Below are 22,249 nucleotides of genomic sequence, written 5' to 3'. Positions count from 1 at the left end.
ATGTGCGGTTGCGCGGCGCACGAAAGAGCCTGAATGCTGGTTTGCGAAAAAGGGCAGAAATCGCACAGTTCCATCTCGGCGCCGACAAAGTTATATGGCTGCCTTAAGGCTGTTGTTTTGCGCTAGAAAGTTAAACGTTTAGGGTAGGCGCCATACCTACCTATATCAAAAATAATAACGGATCTTTGATTTTTAGATATTACGCTAACTAGTGAAAAATTAGGTATAACGGTTAAATATATACAAAATCCCAGCTTTTCGAACTTTAAGTACGTGCATTTACCTACGGCTGGCATAGGTTATGCATAAAAGTGAAAAAGCATAACGATACGATTTAGCCCCATAACCTGTCCTGTGTAAATATGTCATCATTGCCAGGGAGCAATACAAACCAAGTTGGAACACAGTACGCCGCCAAAAAGCGCCGCCGACCACAGCCGAAAAAGTAAGTGATGTCTTTTTATCTTTTTAATTGTTTACTATAGTTAAGAACAACCGACTACAAAACTTCGAATAACGCCAAAATGTCAGGAATATTTTTTATTTTGAGATATAGGCTATCCTAGTAAATATCCTTATTCCGTCTTTTAATAAAGTTGATTTGGGTATTCTTTAACCTTTGTTGTTCTTTTGCCATGCCTATGACGTTGTTTAACAATCTCACAAAATGCCAGATTTGCAAAACAGCCACGTGTAAACAGCGTTGATTAAGTCGGGTCTGCTTAATGTTGCGTAGAAAAGGGACTGTTGTCAAACACAACATGAGACATTAGTTATCCTAAATTGCTAAAAATACGTTTAACGGGAATATGTGTTGGCTTTAACTAGATCGCATTTACTTTTTATCGAAATTTACTGGATGTTTCTGTGTGTTTTTTTCAGTCGAAGTGTTGTTTAGTTGTAAGGCTGGCATTAATAAGCACACAACCGTCATGGAAGATGTTTAGGGAAAGAAAAGGTTACTTATAAATAATTGATTCCCAGGAGACGTCGTTGGAACAAACCTGTTCAAGTAAAAAGTTATTTAAAACCTGAAATGTTTATTTGCAAGTTTCTCTTTCTCTTTTTTCCTACTATCGTAAACAATTTTTAGATGTATATGCAATTTGCTGAGAGTTTTTGAAGCTCTCTGTTACGTTGTTTCGCAGTTTGGTTTATTAAAAGCAGCTTTTAAAATGGGTTTATGTGCAAGTGTTTGACATAAACACGAATAGTTGGTTCAATTTATTATTTTTGTTCCTACTTGTAGAAACAATTTATATACTAAACTCATCTTAATGCTTTGTCGTGATATCTTGTGCACGATTTCAACGCACGTGTTAGGATCGTCTAATTATATCGGATGAAAAGCATACCTGGTACCTTTTTGGCATGCTGTAATCCCAGCATACGTTTGCTACACAATTAATGACGGTATTTAAGGTGAAGCAGATTACCAACAACTCGAATTATAATTTTTGTGGGAAACTTTAGGTTTGTAAACGCGAATCGCAATTTCAGAAAATATTACAGTTACAATGGTTCCATGCCGTCCAATTACATTGCTTTGATTTTTGTAATTGGTAACGGATCGGATGACCGAACTTTACTAAACAAATCCGCAACGGCGTGTACAACCCGTCATTTTCAGGCCAAATCGCGAATCCTGGAAAGACTGACTTTTTTCAACGACGGTTTTCAGCTATAGCCGTCTGTTTCTTAATGTAGGCAGAGCGTCGGTCGGGAGGACACCTTGCTATTTCTGTAATGCGTATACAATAAATTAAAGAGCGAACGCAGCGAGTGGAACGTCAACAAAGGACGAAATAGAATGATAGGGCGGAATAAAAAAACACGCACAGTGAGCGCGACGCCCGTTTGACACGCAATGTCGTATCCCAACACCTTTTTCCCCAGTTAACGGGACCACCAAAAGCGGCATGTTTTCAGCCAAATTCAAGTTTCTTTTACAATAGCATAAAATGCACATATCAACCTATAGCCAGTGTTGTTACGACTGCACTCAATGACTTGGAGTGCATTTAAGTCATAACTTCACTTATGTATTTTTTTCCAAAATAACTTGACGTAAGTCTTTTGGATAAATGTTGTTGTTGTTTCGTGTGCGCCAAGATTTTCCGATATTCCGGGCTATATTTCGGGGCGCTTCTTGGCCAGCCAGTTTATCGCTGGGTCGTTCAAAGTCTTCAGACCATGCACCCCATGCGGTGCTCTTAGTATTGAGCAATCTCCAATGACGTGAACTAAGGTTTGTTCTTATGGCACCGCACTCACAGTCTCCCAACGGGTTCAGACCCGATTTGTACACTAATGAGCTGAAACGCCCAACACCCGTTTTTAACCGGTTGGGCCTAACCCATAAAGCTCTAGGTAGAGACATTTCCCATGGGTAGGATCCAGCAGCAGGGATGAAGTTGCGAAGTCTGTGTTGTCGACCGAATGTTACTCCATATTCCAATTGTGGTTCGTCCAGTAGGCCACGTTGGTACCAAGATCGTTAAGGATTTTCGTTAGCTCAAGGCGGCTTGCACGAATGGGCGTCGATGCTTGAGACGGGGTGCTCCCTTTGGCGGGGAGGCCAACACGGAGTGAAGCAAATGGTTTGAATCAAGTTCTCGACGGGCCAGATATAAAGTTGCTCCTTTGCGGCGAAGATCAGCCGGTGGAATACCTGCAAGGATCGGTAGACAGGCAGTTGATGTTGGCCTCAGCAGACACACTGTGACAATACGCAAGGCTTCGTTAAGCGTTGTGTCGATGCGGCTAGTATGAGCACTGCGAGACCTGGCAGATGCACAACACTCAGCAGTTGCGCCAGGGCAAACGACTTGGGTTAAAATTTAGCGTTTTTATTGGGCAATTATTTATAAAATTGGGTTATTTATCCTAATTTTTGCACATTAAACAATTTTCTTGCTATATGTTACGTTTATGTTATTTTTTGCTTGAGTTGTTGCTCATAATTGGACGAGGGTACCTGTTTTAATAGTTTAAACTTTTTTTGCAACAAGAACTTGACTCTATTTATGACTTGCCTTGGCCAGCCGATGACTTAGACTGGAACATGGCTTGTTATTTATTTAAAATACTTGACTTGCATTGACTTGTACTTAAGTCATTTCAAAATAACTTGTTTACGACTCTGTCGATAGCCGATGGACTTAATGCTATCTTAAAAACATAAACTATAGTCAGCTCTAAACGAGAATGCACTGTTTTTTTGCAGTGTGTACATAAAAATGCCTTTACAAATTTTTATGTAGAATGTTTCTTTTACACTCTCGTAGAACTCACGAAGTGTGAATTAGAGCGATGGCCGATTCATAATAGTCTGATACAAGTAGGGATTCCGATAAAATCGAATCGGGGCTTATACCCGATATGAAGTAATGGTATTGGTATCGATACTCGTCCGAAACTAGGGTGGTATCAAATTTTTGTGGCATACCAGTATTATTTTTTATTTTCTTGCTAGTGTTTTTTACATAGGCCTCATCGTTGCGGTATCGTTAAAGTAATGAACGACAAATTTGTTTCATGTTGGTTGCAATTGAAAGCTTTTGCTTTGAATTGACGTTTTCTTATCGTGGAAAACTAAACGTCACAGAGTGTTTAAAATTTATGATTTGTTACGTCACACGAGGCAGTGTTATGCGGCGTATTTAACGTAAAAACAGGTTGACAGTTCTGTCTATTTCAGGCTTAGTTAATGAGTTGATGCAGATTTTATTAGTGGAGGTTTCACCCCAACAGAAATCAGTCTATGAGCTTGACATACTTTAGGGTGTAAAATGTATCAGAGGGCCCGTAATAAATTTAAGTTGGTAATATTGTTTGTTTACAATTAAAAATTGGTCTTTTTTAAATTAGGAAGAAGGCGGTAAAATTCATTAAGATGTACGAAGTTGACGAAACTTGGAAGGTTAAAGTTTCAGGGTATTGATGACGCATTTAGAGTGAGAACGTCCTTATAAATGACACGTAAAGCGCAAAAAAATGCATTCACGTTGTTAAAATACATAAAATAATTATGGGGCACGGCTGAACCGTCTCTTGCCCAGTTTGTGAAAAGGTTGCAGGCCGAATAATTTACAATGGCGGGCAATATTTTGCGAGCACTTCGGTTTATATATCTGCCAACGGATGCTTCCCCACGCTGTAAGTTTCGCAAATTATTTTTTGTGAATCTAAACTGTGCAGCTCGTGGAGTATCTTTATTATATTTTGTCACAAGTGGAATTTGCAAAATTAATGAAGTGCAATGGCGTTTTAACACACCCTGCCAAAAATCCAGGGCGTCAAAAAACGGTCTGCACACCCAGTCACCCACGTTCGGCGCTTATTCATACGGATCTTGCTCTTTTGTCTTTACAATGTCAACGAAATATTGTAAATCTCTTGTTAAGCCATTTCTAACTTATCATAGCACTCCAATACGAACGAATTTTTAATTAACGATATAAATGCTTCGCTACCAACCAAAGCAAACTTTTGATAAAGTGTCGTATACCAAGAGGCTGTTAGTTTTGAGATGAGGTAATTATGATAGGAAGGAAGTGGCGAAACTAAGCTAGGCGTTTGTTCAAATTTGTCTGCTTCGTGCTGTGATCTGATTTTGACCTTTATTGGCCTAAAAAAGCGAAGTGAAACATTGCAATTTAATTAAACGACAAGTCAAGTAGGCTTACTTACCAAAACCTCAAATATTCGTAAGACTGATAAAATTCCATAATACGTGGTGTAGTAGACCTTAAAAACGGCCTGCACAACATGCGGACCGCGGGACGTGATATATTTTCCGTTTTTTAATTCAATTTCAAATAAGTGCCGACATGTTTATGTACTGCATTATATCAACAACCAAATGTTAATAGTACGTTTCGAAGGTAAACTTTAAAGTTAAAAAAAAAGTTATAAGTTTTTATTGATGCGTCCCTTGTACCATTTTGACCGGTAGGCTACAGGCCTGCTGGAGGAGTATCACGCATGTTTTTAGTTATACTTTGCCATTAGTAAACGCAATACCTCAATCGACTACACAGATTACAAAGCCATTTGGATCGAAACTTTAAACGTTGTTCAAACGCTTCTGTTTTACCTTTTTTAATGTTATCAAATTTAAAACGTTGCTTAATTTTACATTTTGTGAAATCACTACATTACACTATTAGACTCGAAAAAAGGCGTTTTCATGTGGAACAAAGATATATGTACCATTACCATTTCATGAAACATGGTCCACAACGTTTTGACAAACTTACGTGCTATATATGAGTCGAGAGTTTTACTTTTTTATGCCAAACCGTCCCAATGTTTATTCACCTTTGTTGGACGTTGAAGCGATGTAGTAAAGTAAACAGTTCTAGCGTAGGGAAGTTGTTTTTCGGAATGTGTGCACTGTGCACCCATCGACCATGTCTATCAATCCCGAGGGTTGTTGTATTTGCAGTCACTGTGGCCGACACTAGATTATGTGCGTAACTCAGTCACTTAAAAACTTATGGCACTGCTTTTTACGTGTGGTTTGACCGTATTTTAAATTCTGCGTGACCCAATTTTCTTTAACTAATATTACACACAACAAAAGCGATGCGAAGAAAATCTTGTGTGAAAGAACTAAAATTGTTTTCAAAAGACAGCAAACATCACGTGAAAAAAAAATGCCTAATGGCAAACTTGCTGTCGGTTTCCGCTAGCATGTTGTGTACGCACCTTGTTATTTTTGGCTTTTGATATCGACGGAAGCGGCCCCTGTGCTACACTTTAAACCTCATTGACGTCACGAAAAGTGACGTGGGCGACAGGGCATTTCAATTGTTTTTAGTGTTATGTAGCGTCCCTCGATCACCTGTCAATTGTTAAGCTCCAACGATACAGTCCCGATAACTGAAATCTTTTTAAAGCATGCCCAATGACGTTGTTACTTTTTGCCCTATTGACTTACAGACGACCGTGGTGTGCAAACAAATAATCAATGTTTTTATGTCGACCAATAAAAACAATGTTCTTATTTGTATAGGTTTTGCGTGGTATAAAATTTTGAATTTAGATGCTCAAATATACAGGAATGATATAACAAGTAAGGTTTATTTAAATTAAGGTTTTTTTTGCGCTTTCGTTTTCAATTCCGATTTGCCTTTAGCGTATTATTTACACAAATTGTCAATACAGATCGGCTTATGAAATGCCTCTGGTCAAAATACAAGCTTTACACAAACTCAACTGTGTCACCGCAAGCTTGTTATTAAACCAAGTTAGTTGGCCTACAAAGAAAACTAGCACTGCAACTTTGTTGAACAACCCCGGCCATACAAATGAAATCGACTTTCGGTGGTAAACAAGGGCGGCAAAACATTTTTATAACACACGTATTTTTTCCCAATCTCTCCCCTTGCCTCTTTTTTTTCTTTGTTTCTCTTTCTCATTTTTGCCTTCTGCAACTGTAATATCGATATAGTTGCTCGCACGTTTCACGCCGCTCGAAGAAAGCGAACCGTTCAGCCACAATAGAAACCACCGAAAACCTTATATGTTTTTGTGCGCATAAAGATTATTTAGCTCACTTTTACCTGTTTTGATATCTTACTTTTAACAATTCATTCAAATGATCCCTTCACAACAAAACAACTATTTATCAATAATAATACTTAAATTTAGAAATAATATGCTTTGTAACGACCATGGAAAAACTAATTGCGCCATTATTGAACATCCCGCGAACGGTAAATTGTTTGTTTGTTGCAAACTGATTTAACTGGCCTGCTCCGTATGAATTCGTTTTGCTAATTGAAGAACCGGTTGCACATACTATGCCTGTTTTGTTATGTTTCGGTGCACTGGGCATCTTACAAAAAACATGTTCAAACGAAATGTGAATATCTCCTTTTATTTAAAAACTTTTGCTGCGGTGAGACGTGATCGTAGCCAGTGACGGATCAAAAGTAGGACCAACTGGCCACGCCCCCACAAAAAAATATATTTTGGCCGATTTTAACTAAGTAAATTCAAAAAGTTTCTCGCGCTTTGCTCGAATCTAATTATGTTTCTAGAATGTCTTAGTCACGCGACCATGCCCCCTCAAAAAGTATATTTTGGTCTGTTTCAACTAAGTAAATTCAAATTGTTTTTAGCACTCCGCAATTATGTTGCTAGCAAATCTTAGCCTATTTTGATAAATTTGTTTTAGCCCAAAGACGTCGTACGTCCTATCGAAGAAAATAAAAGTTAAGACAACTTAAACGATTATGACGTCATTTCTGAAAAAATGGTAGTGCCCCTCCGTCTCAAACAAAATTCCTAGATCCGCGCCTCGTCGTAGCAAACAAATAACGCCTAATTGTCCAAATATTCTTGGTCAAGAAATATACAACGATTGACATTTGACGGTAACGCTCAATTATCACGAAATTGAATGTGTTGAGCATCATTTAACTGTTAGTGCTAAAAGTATGTTAAAAAGTTTACACGAAGGTCGCTTATCTGGCAGTTGCTGAGTCATTTGTGTCGTGATAGGTCACTGAAGCATGAAGATTGAAGATATGACTTTTTCATGAGAAACTGTAACTGGTTAAAATGGCTTGTGTTGTCCGTCGTAGCGTATCGTGAAAATGTGGACTTATTTTTCGTTTATCGCTACTTAAGGTTCGTTCACCGTTACAATTTTTTTAAGCCACTTCTTTCTATATTTTTAAGTACGATTTAGCAGCTGAAGTTTGCTAACGAGTCAAACTTACTACCTGATAAATAGAACAAAGTCGGAAACACATTTATTCAATAACGTTGATTGAAATGTCTTTTATTTATGAAATAGTCTTACAATTACCAAATATTACAGCAACAATTTCCATCAGAATAAAGACTAATAAATAGGGCTTATGATAACAAAAATAAACTATTTCGTTTAGGATTAGTATTTTATAATGGAACAGACCAAGCAAAACGTGTACTCAAAATTCTTATATTTCACACGGCTTCAAAACTGCCGTTCATCGTTTTGTTGGCTACAGTGTTGCTTTGTCAAGTTGCCTAAACTTTTAATATTACTTGAAATCGGAAAACAGCTACTAAACTGAAATGACTGTTAGCATCTTTAATCTGCAAAAAGTACGTCATCAGGGTGAATTTTGACACGCTTGTTGGGGTCACGTTCGGTAAAGCTTTGCTGCGCAGAGATGCGAGCAATTGTGTTCGTTTTCAACACGGTTGCATTGTAAGGTCGTTGTTGTACAACGTGTTGTACATGGATATGTCTATAGAATGATAAAAAGCCTTGAATGGTTGTGGGGTGGGCCCAAGCAAAAGTAGAAATACTTAATTTGTGTTATTTTATTCTTCCGCTTATTTCATTGAGCATAGACATTACATAGCCTATGTAATAAAAACCTGCAGGTAATTCAACAAAAATACGGATAAACTCAGCTTCTAGATGGGCTTCCTTCAGGTGCACGTGCACCACCACATTTTCAGAGGTCTACACAAAGTGCGCCCTAACATAAATATGTTACGAAACACTACAATACATTAATACTTAAAACCTCAACTAAAAGTCTGGACCACTAATACTCAAATTGTGTGTTTGGTAGACTCCTGTGTGCCATAAAAAAATTGCCCATTTGCCGAAAAATATTTATATTTACACACAGCAAACAAGCATGTGAGATTTGACTGATAATATTATGGTATTCACCTATTGTCGCGCCGTGTTAATATACTTCGTGGCTTTTGGTTAAACAAAGGGTGTTTTTACTGCAATGCATCAGTGGGCGATTATTTTTTGACTTGTCAAAAAAAGTCAAAATTTTGTCAAAATTTACACGTTTGGTCAAAATTTGTTAAAATTCAAAAATCGTTTACAAACTGCCTAAAAATCCACACAAAGTATTAACAAATATGCGATACGCTGCTTGAAATTGTCGTTTAGTTAAAATTTTATCAAAATTTAGATTTACATCTGATCCAAAAAAAATTAAACTGTGTTATATTTGCATTAGAGCAATATACGATATATAAACGCGTTAGGATCATCAAACTTCTATTTTGCTTTAGATAGTTTTGTATCTCAGATTTGGACAACTGTTTTGTGCAGTATTTGCTGTGTGTTCTCTCGGTGGTGATTTGCAATTAACCAATTTACTATTTCGATAATCTACCATCGTGCTTTATTAATTTTTGAAAATTATTTTTACCTAGTATTTTGGCTGAACTGATTATTTAACAATTTTCATTGTTTTTATTTTGTATTTTTATAGTTTTTTTTGATATGCCAAAAATATCAACGATATGCACTTTTAAGAGATTTACATTTCAAACCCGAAAAATGACTGATTTGCGTTCAACCGACCGTCAGTAAAACACCAATAACGAGTGACTAACGACGCCAAAACACTAATGTAGTACTTTATACGAAAAGGCATTGTTTAAATCAATGTATTCCTGCTAGGTCAAAATTTTTAAAAAAAATATTTGTAGGTCAAAATTTTGTCAAAAAACATATTTGTAGGTCAAAATATGTCAGAATTTAAAATTTTTAGGTCAAAATTTCTCTTATTATATCACGGCGTTGTTTTTCTCAATTATATCACGGCGTTGCTTACTTATTGATATGATTTGCCTGCATGAGTAAATATTCATTAAAATTCAGCTTCGAATGTTTTTCGTGAAATGTGGTTTAACAGTAGTGGATTAGTACTGACAGCAGGCGAAATATCGTTGGGTAGATTTTCTGGCGTGTGACTATTTCTTTCCTCATTTGTGCTCTAAGTTCTCATAACCGTTCGCCGTTAAAGATTTTTTTCTGCTGATATCCTGTCTGTAGGCTATCGTTTGTTTTCAAACATCTATATTTCGTCCTTAATAGTTTTGTTTTTTATTGTTGTAACCTGAATTTCTCAAACCTGTAGGGTCAACTGTAAAGCATTTTATGGCTCTACATTGATCCTTTGCTACTGTGTTCGCATTTGTAGCGACAAATAAACAGTTACCTTATCTAGAAGTTCACAAGCGGATAGATACGACCACTTGTTTAAACTTATAATAGAAAATCGCGTATTTGTATAACAGCCAACTCTTCCGACCCTAAAATTGACTTTCTTGGAGAACACTTTAAAACCACCCTAAACAGGTAAGTGGCGTATCCTATAGAATTACGTAAGCTGACAAAACATTACACAAGTCGCCTTAAAACCATTCAAGTCGATTGATGATGTGTGGTCGAGTCCAGTGCGTCGCTCGCCTTCATTTCCCGCGACAGAAGCCGGAAGCCAATGCATTATTAATAAGTTTATGTCGGTTTTGCACAGGGAAAAGGACGCGCAGCAAGAGGGCAAAACCAACCCGAGCAAGAGGCATAGAGATAGGCTCAACCATGAACTCGATCACCTTGCAAAGCTTATTCCGTTTCCCGAAGAAGTGCTTAACAAACTTGACAAGCTTTCCATTCTCAGGCTCGCGGTGTCCTACTTTCGCAACAAGAACTACCACGCAGGTATTGCTTCAAAATGTTGCAGCCAGCCCGAAACTGACAGACTGCGCCATCGTGTCAAACCAGTTTAGCAAACATGTGAAGCGTTATTTCAAACACTTTTTTTTGTAGCAGCAAAGAATAATAAAATTATTAGGTTAACTATGCTAAATAATCGTGTGTGAATTTTCTACTTTAAAATATGTGTTAAATAAACCATGAACCTAGGAAAATCGTTTTAATATATATATAATATATATAAATATATATATATTAGTTTATATATACAGTCTGGATTTGTTTAAGCAATTTGACTTGTCCGTGTATTCGTCTCGATTAGTTTTACTCCGGGAGTTCAAGCGGAAAGCAGTTGCCAATGCCATATTGCAAGTTGTCTGTACAACGATTTCCTTTACAATCAAAAGGCGCTGACAAATCAATTTAAATCAAAGAGCATCAAGTTAAACGCGGTGACTCATTATTGCCTACATCTACGTTCAACGGCTCGGCAATACATCAAACACGTCCATATTGCAATGATCGTATACCCAATTACTTTGGTTTGGGATAAGGTCTGATCAACCATGGTTTGATTTTCTTTGGTTTGGCAATGCATTTGGTTTGAAGAGCAATAGGTACTTGTACCGTAATGCGGTGTTTATATTGGCAAACAAGGCAAAAAAACAAATTTCATGAATCATATTTGTTGCTAACATAATATACAGTTTGTAAAACCTAAGTCACTCCGATATATCTTATGCACCAAGTAATAGTTGTTCCAGTTTATGCATGGAACAAAAGGTACAAGAAAGAGACAGGAAACGGTTTCCCCAGTCATTTTCAAATGGCTCGTCTGTAAACTGAAATGGAAGTAACCGTGGACAAATTTGTTTACATTGTGGCGTGCAGACCAGACTAAAATCGCCCGCCAAAGTAGCTGCCGCCATCGTAAAATCTTGTGCTACGAATCTGTCATTCAGAAAAGTAGGCTACTAAACAAAGAACGTCAGGACCTTAAAGTGGAGATAAACCATTATCATGTCTTAGCAATCGGGTGAAAAACAGTTTACCATCTTTATTTTGTAAAAAAAAAAAGTCGAATGGAATGATATTACCAGCTTCACTGTTTAAAGAGGCGAAGTAAGTCAACTAAAATCCAGAATCTTCTGGGCGCCAAAAAAACTCTTCATGGTAAAATGAGCATACAAGAATTACAAGTACAGTATAATGAAGTTAAAGCTAAGCTTTTTCTTAACATCACCTTATGACAGAGTTAGGTATATCGTTTCAAGGCCATTGTGGTCAGTTTGGTTTCTTGAAATAAAAACGAAACTTCTGTTTTAAAGTTGACGAAACGTGAATTTATATATGATATATAGCTAGAGCCGAAAAAGTCTAATGGACGTTTACACGTATATTTATATATTTAACCACATAATTTAACTTCAGTACCATAAAAAATCCTAATGAGAATTATTCCAATAAAAAATGGTCGATGATAAATCAGCATAATTTAGTGGTTTAAACAGTTTCCATGTAAAAAGTTGATTTTTGTATGCAGTATCAATTTTCACTGCATTTATTAAACTACAGAAATAGGTTTAAACGTATTACATTAAACCAGCCTGTTGAAATATATTAAACTTTGATAAGTGGCCAAAGTATTGGTGTGGGGTTTTCACACTATCTTGTAAATGACCTTCCAGGTCACTAACAAATCCTACACCTATAACATTTATTGTAAAATTAATTTTAGTTCGATTCCGAGGCGAAGATTGTAATGAACGTCACATCCTTAAGTGATAGCAACCTAATGACAGACTTGCCATACAAAACTACTGCCGGAGGGTAGGCTACCGTACAAGTCGGCCACATATTTGTATGGCAACGATTCCTTTAATCAACGAAAGCGATAAAACCTCTTAATACATTCTGCATCGTCTTGTGTGGAACCTTAAAAAAGGTCATTTGATGATTTACAAGCGATAATCCACCATCTTGCCTTTTGTCTGCTTCTTCCAACTAGGTCAAAAGAAAACAAAAAGTTCGAGCAGCAACATAATACAAGCAAACTCATGCTTCGAAACACCGATAAATTGCAAGCAGCAAGCCATGTGCACTTATACGTGATTAGAGACACCGAAAGTATGTGTGTGGTTGGATCTCAAACCAGGTCATATCAGGCCAGAACAAGTGCAATAGAGTTTTTACAAACACATTTTAAGCGCAACAATGACATCCATCTTGCCAACTAGGCGAGACATTCCCTTTGTCGCCAAATCATCAAGGAGGCTTACAATAACACGACAAGTTGGCGGGCTGCGAACGAAGTCTGCTAGTTTTTGCACCATAGCTTAGTTTTCGCAACGGTGGCATTGGTTGGGTAATTTCATCTCGAAATGGGCGAATGATTTCAGTGTCCCTGCTTGTAATAATTGTTTGACGACTTGCCTTACTACTAGGTAAACCCCTGTGCCTGGGACGCAACTGGAAAGCGCACTTTCTGGGCCAACTGCAGGTTACTTTTTCAAATTACACTTCTTTCGTCTCTGCCCAATCAAGCGAAGTCTCTAGAGAGAACTTTTTCTGCACTGAGCGTAAAAGAAAGAGAACTGCTTCGGCGCAGCGCGATAGGAGAGCCCAATGGTTCGCACGCAACGGCGTTTCGCACTGGTGACCACGTCGCCCGCGGCTCAAGCAACACAATAACTTGAAAGTGCTTATGGTTCAATATCATGGGAGTAAAACCAGCATTTTCTACCCCCTTGGTAAAATGCAAAAACACTTCAATAATTACCCTGGTAGTGTACAACTTACACAATGCTTCCCAAACTTTACGAGTTTCTGTCCTAATACCCTGTACATTAAGCTAATTCACATTCGTTTTAATTTGGGTTTAAACAAATTAGAAAACACATACTTTAAACATCTAAGTTGATACAAACTGGTTTTGGCACAAATGTTTATTAAAACTAACAACATTTTAAATTCTGTGAAAGTCAGTGAGAGATATTTTCAACAACCTGTTTCTAGGTCATTCAAACAATATATTAACACACAACTTCAAGGTGTAGAAGGATATCTTATGTTGGATTTTAGTGTTTGTCATTCACTCTTTTACCCACTTTGGCAATTTCAACGTTCAACCATTAAAAATCGTTCTTTTATGGTTGAATGTTTTACTGTTTGAAACCCTACCTTTTTAATTGCAATATTCTGAATTGCACAAATCTTTAGAACAAATGCCAAATATGTTATCAAATATGTTTAGGTTCATTAGAAGGCAACCAGATTGAACCTGGTATTGGACATGGTCAACTTGTTCCTAAAGATCCCCTACCAGTTGAAACTGAGAGTATGCTCTCACTCATGGCAAGTATTTTAAACTAAGCAATTTAACAGGTGATGCATGTAAATTGTAATGTGTGGATTTACAATCAACGCGAATGCAGTTGTTCCTAACATATATGCAAGAATTAAAATGATGATTTTACTAATAGTAATAATTTAAAATAGCTTTATTTATTAAATACACTTTATTAAATATAAGACAGATTCGAATATTCTTGATATTTTTTTTAGAAAATAAAATATTAATTTTAATTGTGAAAATCCAAATGCTATATTATTTACAACCATTCAATTAATTTTGTTCAGGCTCTACATGGTTTCATCATTATAGTTACTCAAGACTATAATATTTTCCATGTGACAGATACTGTACAAGATTACCTAGGATTTCCTCAGGTATATAATGGCATTTGCATATTCCTATTGAATATGCTACCTTACACATAAAAAACACTAAAAAACTATTATTAAACATTGAAACAACAATATAAAATGTTAGTAACCCTATGTACAAGAATTGCCAAAAATAATTACCATTATTTTCAGTGTGATGTGATGAACCAATCAATGCTGGATTTAATTCATGCTGAAGACAGGTATATTTTCATGCGGCATATGCAATTAAACCCAAAGCAAGCAGCCCCAGAGCCTGTACAAGAGGGGGATCCACCAGCTGTACCTGAATATTCAAAGTATGGATTTTCTCCAGAAATGTTTAAAGGTGATATTATACAAAAACTATCAAATCTCTTATAATGTACATTCTAGCTGTAAAACTTTTTTGAGCATTTTTGCTTGCATGTATGGAGTGCATTTATGAAAAATTAAATTGAATTTTAAAACACAAAAAATTGTAAAACAAGCTGAACGAAAATAATGAAGTTTGTTTAATTAAGGATTTGGAGTTATCGTAAATGTTTTAAAAATTGTGCACAAAAAAATTACAAGAAATTTTCTATTGAGAAAGGTATTTTTACTAGGATATTTATTAGTTTTCATGTATATTTATTAAAGAAAAAAATGTTTCTTTCAGAATTATCTGACAAAGGGATGCTTCATCGATCATTTATTTGCAGGCTTCGTTGTTTACTAGACAATTCATCTGGATTTTTGGTAATATTTTGGTCAACAGGCTGCTTAAATTTATCATTTAAACAGTGTCATACCAGTTATATAAAATTGGCCTGATTTAAGCTATAGTCACAGTAAACATATGATTTTAAATAACATTTTTAAAAGGTTCTACATGTCATTAACAAGTACAACTACTTGCAGTTAATACCCTGTCCTTGTTTATTAAAAAAGGCCCTGCATTTCACTGGACATTTGCGTCTTGTACCTGGTCAAAACAGGAGAGGGGAGGGAAATGTTCTTCTTCCTCCAGAAACAGGGCTTTTTCTTCTTGCATCGCCTCTTCATACACCATCCATCTTGGAAATTCGCACCAAGAACTTTATTTTTAGGACCAAGCACAAGCTGGATTATACTCCTTTAGGAATAGATGCTAAGTAATATACATTTTTATTCATTATTTTGTGTTTCTAACTTGTTAAACCATTCTTAAACATCCTGGGAAAATATATGGCAAAATTTAATAAATATTATGTAAGATATTTAGTGTATTAAAACTTGTTTCTTGTTTTAGAGGAAAAATTGTCCTTGGGTACAATGAGCAGCAATTACGACAACGTTCTGGATATGAGTTTATACATTCTGCTGACATGATGCATTGTGCAGATGCTCACACAAAGTGTGAGTTTTATTGCTACATTTTAGACTCTATTTTATTTCTCATCAAATCAATTGCTCCCAAACTGTTGCATACAATTGTCATTTATTAAGAATTGTTCACCCTGCTGTAGGGTAGTAAATATTAAGTGCCTGTGTGCGTTTAATTTGGTAAAATTTACAATTCGAAAATGAAATGCTTGTTCTTAAAGCCACACAACGCACTTAAAAAGATTTTTCAATGAATTTAGTTTTTCAAACTTCAGTGTGATTTTGTGGTATCAGGAAAATTGCCCAAATATTACCACTAATTTTTTGCTTGGCAGTAATGAACAAGGGAGAAAGTGGACTGACAGTGTTTAGGTTACTCCACAAAAACAACAAATGGCTTTGGGTCACTGCATCTGCTAGAGTTGTGTTTCGCAATGGACGTCCAGATTATATTATTTCAACTCACAGACCTATTCCGTATGTATACACACGCTAACAGTGGTTCTTAACCTATGTGGGCTCCCCCTCTTGGGGAGGGGGGGGGGGGTGGGTACCAGTACTGCTAAATTATTTTATTTTTTTGTGTGGAGTTTTATGAGTACATGTTACTCTTGGTACTAAATTTGCCTTTTGCTGTCCTATAATTTACAATAAAGTTTCACCCATTAGTAGTTAATTAACCGCGAAGTATGGTTCATGATTTGCGTTTTGCAAGTTTTTTAGCTACTGATTTTTTTTTAATTTCATCTTGATGCCCTTGAATTATAGTGCCTAGGCGCCTCTAAATTGTATTTGCTGCTTTCACCAACGTTTGGGCTGTGTTTGGTCAGAACAATGAAATCTTTTGTTTTACAGTTTTGTTTTGTTCTACATACTTTAGCTGAAAGTCTCTATGCATATAGGATTGTATGTTTTGGGTCTTAATAAACATATAATAGATAATATTTCCTATTCAAAATATGCAAGGCACGGAACATTTCCAAGAGGAGGGTGCTAGAAAAAAGATTAAGAACCACTGCACTATGTCCGTAGTGTTTTATTAAGTTAGCTTGAGTAAATTGAATATAGGTGCATAAAAGTATGGTTAATATATATATATGTTTGTATATGTAAAATAATTTTTTTTATTTTACAGTTTATTGTTATGTTGTTTGTTTCTAAGTTGTTTTATAACTTTGCATTTATAATGCCTCTGTTTAAAAAAAATTGTGTGGTTTGTCATGACATATATTAGGTTTGGAATATAATTTTTGTATTAGGCTACACTAATTTAAAAATAATTTATATATATGGCTAGATTAAAATAACAAAAATAACATAAACAAATATTATGTTGCCTAACAAACCTGCATTTTAGGGATCAAGAAGGTGTAGATCATATGAAAAAGCGTAGTGAAGCATTCCGTTTTGATTTCACTGGTGATGCTATATTATATGGTGAAGTAAACCCAACTGGAACACGAGGTGGGCCTGAAAAAAATGTATTGAATGAAGGCCTTGAATTGCAAGAACCCCCTGCTGCCAAGAAAATGAAAATTTCCAATGGTTCAGAGAGCAGTTCTCCTGACTCTATAGACCGGAAGACATTGTATGGTGCACAATCCATGCAGGAAATGCAAATATACAGTGGAAACCAATCTGCTAACCTTTTTGCAAAGTCTGGACTAATTGCGGAGGCATTAAAGTTAGAACCCTATGAAGCAGCACTTTTTGATGAAAACAACTCCCTCATCCATGATTCTGACATTCACTTCTATCCAATCGGTAATGAAGTGCCACAAGACCAAACGTTTGTGCCTAGCAACATGTCATTTGAAGATGCTATTCGACATCAGTACCAAGCTCCTACAAAATATAATGAAATGATAAACCAAGAACCACCACCATTAAGTCATGAACCTTTAGATAAAAAAATTACATACATGAATCAAAGCAGCAATAGTTCATTTAAATCCATGAAACGGCCATATCCATATGAAAAATCTGATAGTGGATCTCCGATGAGTTGTAATTTTAGTAATAGTCCTTCTTCAGAACAATGGAGCCCTCAGTGTCATTCAATTGGAAAGACAATGCCTAAATCAGAAATGGTTCCAATCACGCCGCAACCCTTTCCGTCTTACAACAACAATGAGATGAACTGCAATAAAGGACCTAGTCCCTTGCAAAGAAGTATTATTTTCAAAAATCCCAATGGAAGAAGTCAGCATCAACTGAATGTTGACAACTCTGCAAATTTAAACCAACCTCTTGAAATGGACAATACTCCACAATTAAATTTTGCCCAAAATCCTAATGTATTCTCTTCAATGTCAATAAAATCCACATACACTTCTCAACAACAACAAAATAATATACAGGTAAACATAAATTACCATACCACACTGAAGGAATAAGTACTATTAGATTTACTACATCGAAGCAATTAAATAACAACATAATATTGTTTTAAAGTTATTTTTTAAGGTCATCTGGGCGAACGGCAATAATTAATAGGTCAGTTCCATTTGACTAAATAATGAAACTATCCATTTAGCAACAGATGTCACCACTGTGTTGTCAACAAGACTTTTTAAAACGACTTAAGTCCCAGTCAATTCATTTAAAAAAATGACTTTAACTCAAGTTAAATCATTTGAATAAATAACCAATCAAGTCCCAGTCCAAGTCATCAAAAATCTAGGTTCATTCAAGGTGTTATCTGAGCATGTCAACTTCAAATCAAGTCATTGTAATACAAGTAGAACATTAAAACTATTAAAATTAATAAACTTGTTTGTGTTTGAGCAATATATCAACTAGAAATTAACAAATTAAAATATATAGCATGCAAATATTTTTAGGTGCAATTTTTTTTTTTTTTTTGAATAAAATTAATGAAAACACATTTCAACCCAATACATTTGACACAATGAATTAGAGTCAAGTCATTTGTACAAGACAATTAGGTTAAGCCAAGTCATTGACAGGTCATTACAACATTGTTTAACCACTATGCACCAAAGTGTTAAAATGAATATTCATATGTTGACATTTTTAATAAGCTCAAAGATAACCCGAAAATAATAAAGCTGATATAAATGCCTTAACATAACATTATTTCAGTAGTAGACTGGTTGCAAATTTCACAATAAAATAAAATATTTTAGCGATAATAGGTTTAAATTTAAGTTAGATTACTATTAAAAGCAAATAGCAGTACAAATATAATGCAATATTAAATTCCTATGGGAATAAAACTAAGTCCTAGCATTAGTATAACTATTCTAGTAAATATTAAAGTTGTGTTTTTTATAATTGATCTAATAATATTTATTAAACCTAGTTTTTGCAGGCCAATAAGTAGAACATAAAATATTATCATACTAAAAAAGCTATTTGAAATTTTGGTAAAAATCAGATCCTTTTTTGAGCTTCACAAATGTTGCTTGTTATGTAAGGTATTACTATATACCATCATAGATCACCAAATAATTTGTTTGGCAGATAGTGGACAAATAAGCCTTACAGCAGTGTTATTTATTCTTAAAAAAATATATATTAGAAAATGTGTAAAATAACTGATGACACAATTTTTAGAATAATCACACACAACAACAAGATAAAAACTACAACAACGAAATCCCACTGCCAGCAAACTCGAATGATTATAGCTATGTTGGCCAACAAGACAATGAAATTCAATTTGACCTAAACAAGATTGCTGCTGAATTTCAGGTACAGTTAATATTTATCTCAATCATTCCATTGTAATGTAAGTTATATAACTTGTAGCAAAATTTGAGGTGTTGATAAAAAATGCAAGCTATTTTTTAAAGCGGAACAAAATATAAATTTTAGTAAAAACTTTTTTGTGGTTGTTACAATTGTATCTACTGAGAACATTTTGATCCAAATTTTTATAGATTTGAATATTACTGCTAAACATACTATAGTGTGGTAACATTAATTCCGTTTAAAAGGATTAATTTGTTTTTTGACAATATCTAATTAGTGGAGTTAAAATAATTCTTGTAACGGTGTCATTAGGTACACTGTAAAGCAATAATTTCTGATTGTAACATGTTTTTTAATACAAATGAAACATTGCAATAATAGTTTGTTGGTACTTATAAATTTATATGTAGTTTTGAAAAATTATTTTAATTTTGTTGTGTCTTTAAGGTTATTAATAGTTTTAAACATGTCTGACTGAAATAAGGAAACCACAGACTAGGTGGAAAATCACTTTATGAAATAAAAATCTATTTGCTAAGCACTTGCATAACGATTTATGTAGACAAATGACCCAGTTGGAACACTGCAAACTTACCTTCATAAAAACCCTCATCATGCAATGGCTATCTCAACTGGTCTTATTCCTGATCAACAAATGGCAAATCTTAATTCTGATAAAGTGAACGGTAATTTATATTAAAGTTGTGTTGTAATTTTTCTGTTGTTTATGTAGGCATAACAATTATAAAGACATTTTGCCTTTAAATATAGTCTCTTTGATGGCCAGTCTAACAAATATTATTAATAAATTCATTTCTATTAACAGCATTCATGCCAAGCTGTAAATATCAACAGAACAGCATTCAAGAAGACCAGGTAAAATATATTTTTAGCTAGATTTTATATAACCTACTACTTTGTCTACAGTTTGCTCCCAAAATACATACTTAATGCAATCTTTTATTTATGCTTGGTTAAATATATGTGATTACTTGGGCTAGTTGCATCATTACTAAATCAATATAGTACTTAAAAACAAAGGGAGTTTAGGCAATGTGCATAATGTAATAATGGGCATTTTAAGCCTGTGGATTGTTACTGTTAAGCACTTTTTTTGGGTGAATCCGCAAACTTTTGGTGCGCCAACAAAACATGTATTTATTTTTTTTAAATTAGTTTTTTTTACAAGTTTTGTACACCAATTGTCTCCTGCAAACCACATAATTGGCCATACCCTTGCTTTAACTATTATCTTTCTCGACCTCCAACATTTTATTATTTTTTGGGTTATTAAAAGCTTAAAGACCTAAAAAAAGTATTCCGCAAAGTTACTTTATACCTTAGATCAGGAGTCCGGAACCTTTTTGGGTAAGCGAGCCATAAATGCTGAATACTTTTGGTTGTAGTTTCATGGGCACCATATAATATTGTTTTAACATCTACCCCTGACCCCTGTGTTCGATGATTTGGGCACTTTACACACTGTTTTACGACTAACGCGCAAAAGTTTGAGCACCTTCAAAACTGAAAAAAAAATGGAACGCTGTACCAGAAAACGTTTTCAAACCCTATAATTGAACATTGTGTTTTAAGATACAATCCAACAGGAACCACCACCCAATTGCCCAGAAGGATATATTTTATCCTTTTGCCAACCAGGTCAGTAAACACATTACTAGTTGTAACTTTTTACAATTTAATGTGATTTGTAATTAACTTTACTTTTATTTACAAGAAACTTTATATTGCATAAAAGTAATAGAAGGCTACAGTACAAACTTCCTTTTTCAATACATACAATTTGTTTTAAGTTGAGTGATGGCTCTGTTGTGTCTCCAAGCATTAGTGTCACTTCACAGAAAACGACAGATTCGAATTTGAATCCAATGTCAGAAACAATGGATAATCAAGTCAACAATTTATATAATGAAATAGGTAAGTTATTGAAACATTTTATGTGTAAAGTTTAATATAAATTCACTTGTTATAACCTCATAAACGTGTTGATGATATTTTAGTTCCCAATTTTTAATTGTTTGATATTTAACATTAATATTGTATATCTTTGCACACCAATTTGAATTTTTACAAACGCCAAAATAAAATAAATTATCATTACCAATGTTTGGTAATTTTGCTAATAAAAAAAATTATTAAGTCGAAATTATTTTATAGATTTTTTGCAACAAAACTAACAAGAGGCAATGATGCCAACAAGGATGTTTGGGACAAGTGTACTAAATTTCATAAGTTTGCAATTTCAAGAACAGAATCTTCATTATGATGAAAGTTTTGTTTTACCACTGTAATCTACAACATACCAAATAAAAATTATGGCGATTGACACTTTATAATTTTATATAGTTACACTATTAGGTGTTTTGAATTGTAACTTTATTACAAAAACCATGGGGACTTAACTTTGTTGGCACAAAAGTTTAAAATAATTATTAAGCATTGTTTTTGGGGTTATTGTAGTAATTTTTTCTTTTTGAAGAACATATGCTGTGATTCATTTTTATTAAAGTCCTTGGTGTTAACCTGAAGCTTTGCTTCAGAAAATCCACTTGGTTGTAAACAGTGGCGTATCCAGGGGGGGGGGGGGGTGGCGGGGGTTCGTACCCTCCTTTTGTAAGTGATATTATCGTTGATTGTTCGTTTATGGCAGGGTTTAACTCACTGCCCGATGCGGCAATCTTTTTACCGTATTCGGGTATTCGGGTAACGCGTCTTAAGCTAATACGAAACCACCATCAAACGTAAAACGTATCTTGCTTGTACTGTACCTTGGACGACGGTAAACGCAGAATATTATTTTTTTTGTTATTCGGAATGCGGTGTGTATTGTTTTTTTTGTTATTAAGGACGGCGGTGTGTATTGGAGGACAATTGACAACGCTAAGTAAAACCTTCTTCATTTTTTTCTATCTAAAAACGTCGAGTTAGGCGCAGCTCAAAATCCTTGCTGTTCGCTCTATACGCAAATCTCAGATGAAATGGCAT

General features: G+C 35.0%; 1 protein-coding gene across 1 annotated transcript; it reads left to right on the top strand.

Moving 5' to 3' along the window:
* Positions 1 to 161: 161 nt before the first annotated feature.
* LOC146138236 (aryl hydrocarbon receptor-like) lies at positions 162 to 22,007 on the top strand. The gene is made up of 16 exons (XM_083394078.1): positions 162 to 445; positions 10,299 to 10,483; positions 13,731 to 13,831; positions 14,117 to 14,206; positions 14,357 to 14,531; positions 14,844 to 14,923; positions 15,116 to 15,318; positions 15,456 to 15,562; positions 15,865 to 16,006; positions 16,887 to 17,889; positions 19,109 to 19,246; positions 19,809 to 19,932; positions 20,073 to 20,122; positions 20,840 to 20,905; positions 21,058 to 21,181; positions 21,422 to 22,007. The coding sequence occupies exons 1-16, from the start codon at positions 363 to 365 to the stop codon at positions 21,439 to 21,441; spliced, it is 2,691 nt and encodes an 896-aa protein (XP_083250204.1). The 5' UTR covers positions 162 to 362; the 3' UTR covers positions 21,442 to 22,007.
* The last annotated feature ends 242 nt before the right edge of the window (positions 22,008 to 22,249 follow it).

The sequence above is a fragment of the Ascidiella aspersa genome, chromosome 7, assembly GCF_963924565.1.
Source record: "Ascidiella aspersa chromosome 7, kaAscAspe10.2, whole genome shotgun sequence".
Classification (NCBI taxonomy): Eukaryota; Metazoa; Chordata; class Ascidiacea; order Phlebobranchia; family Ascidiidae; genus Ascidiella; species Ascidiella aspersa.
Note: the sequence above shows the minus strand (reverse complement) of the source record. Positions and strands in the feature narration are given on the sequence as shown.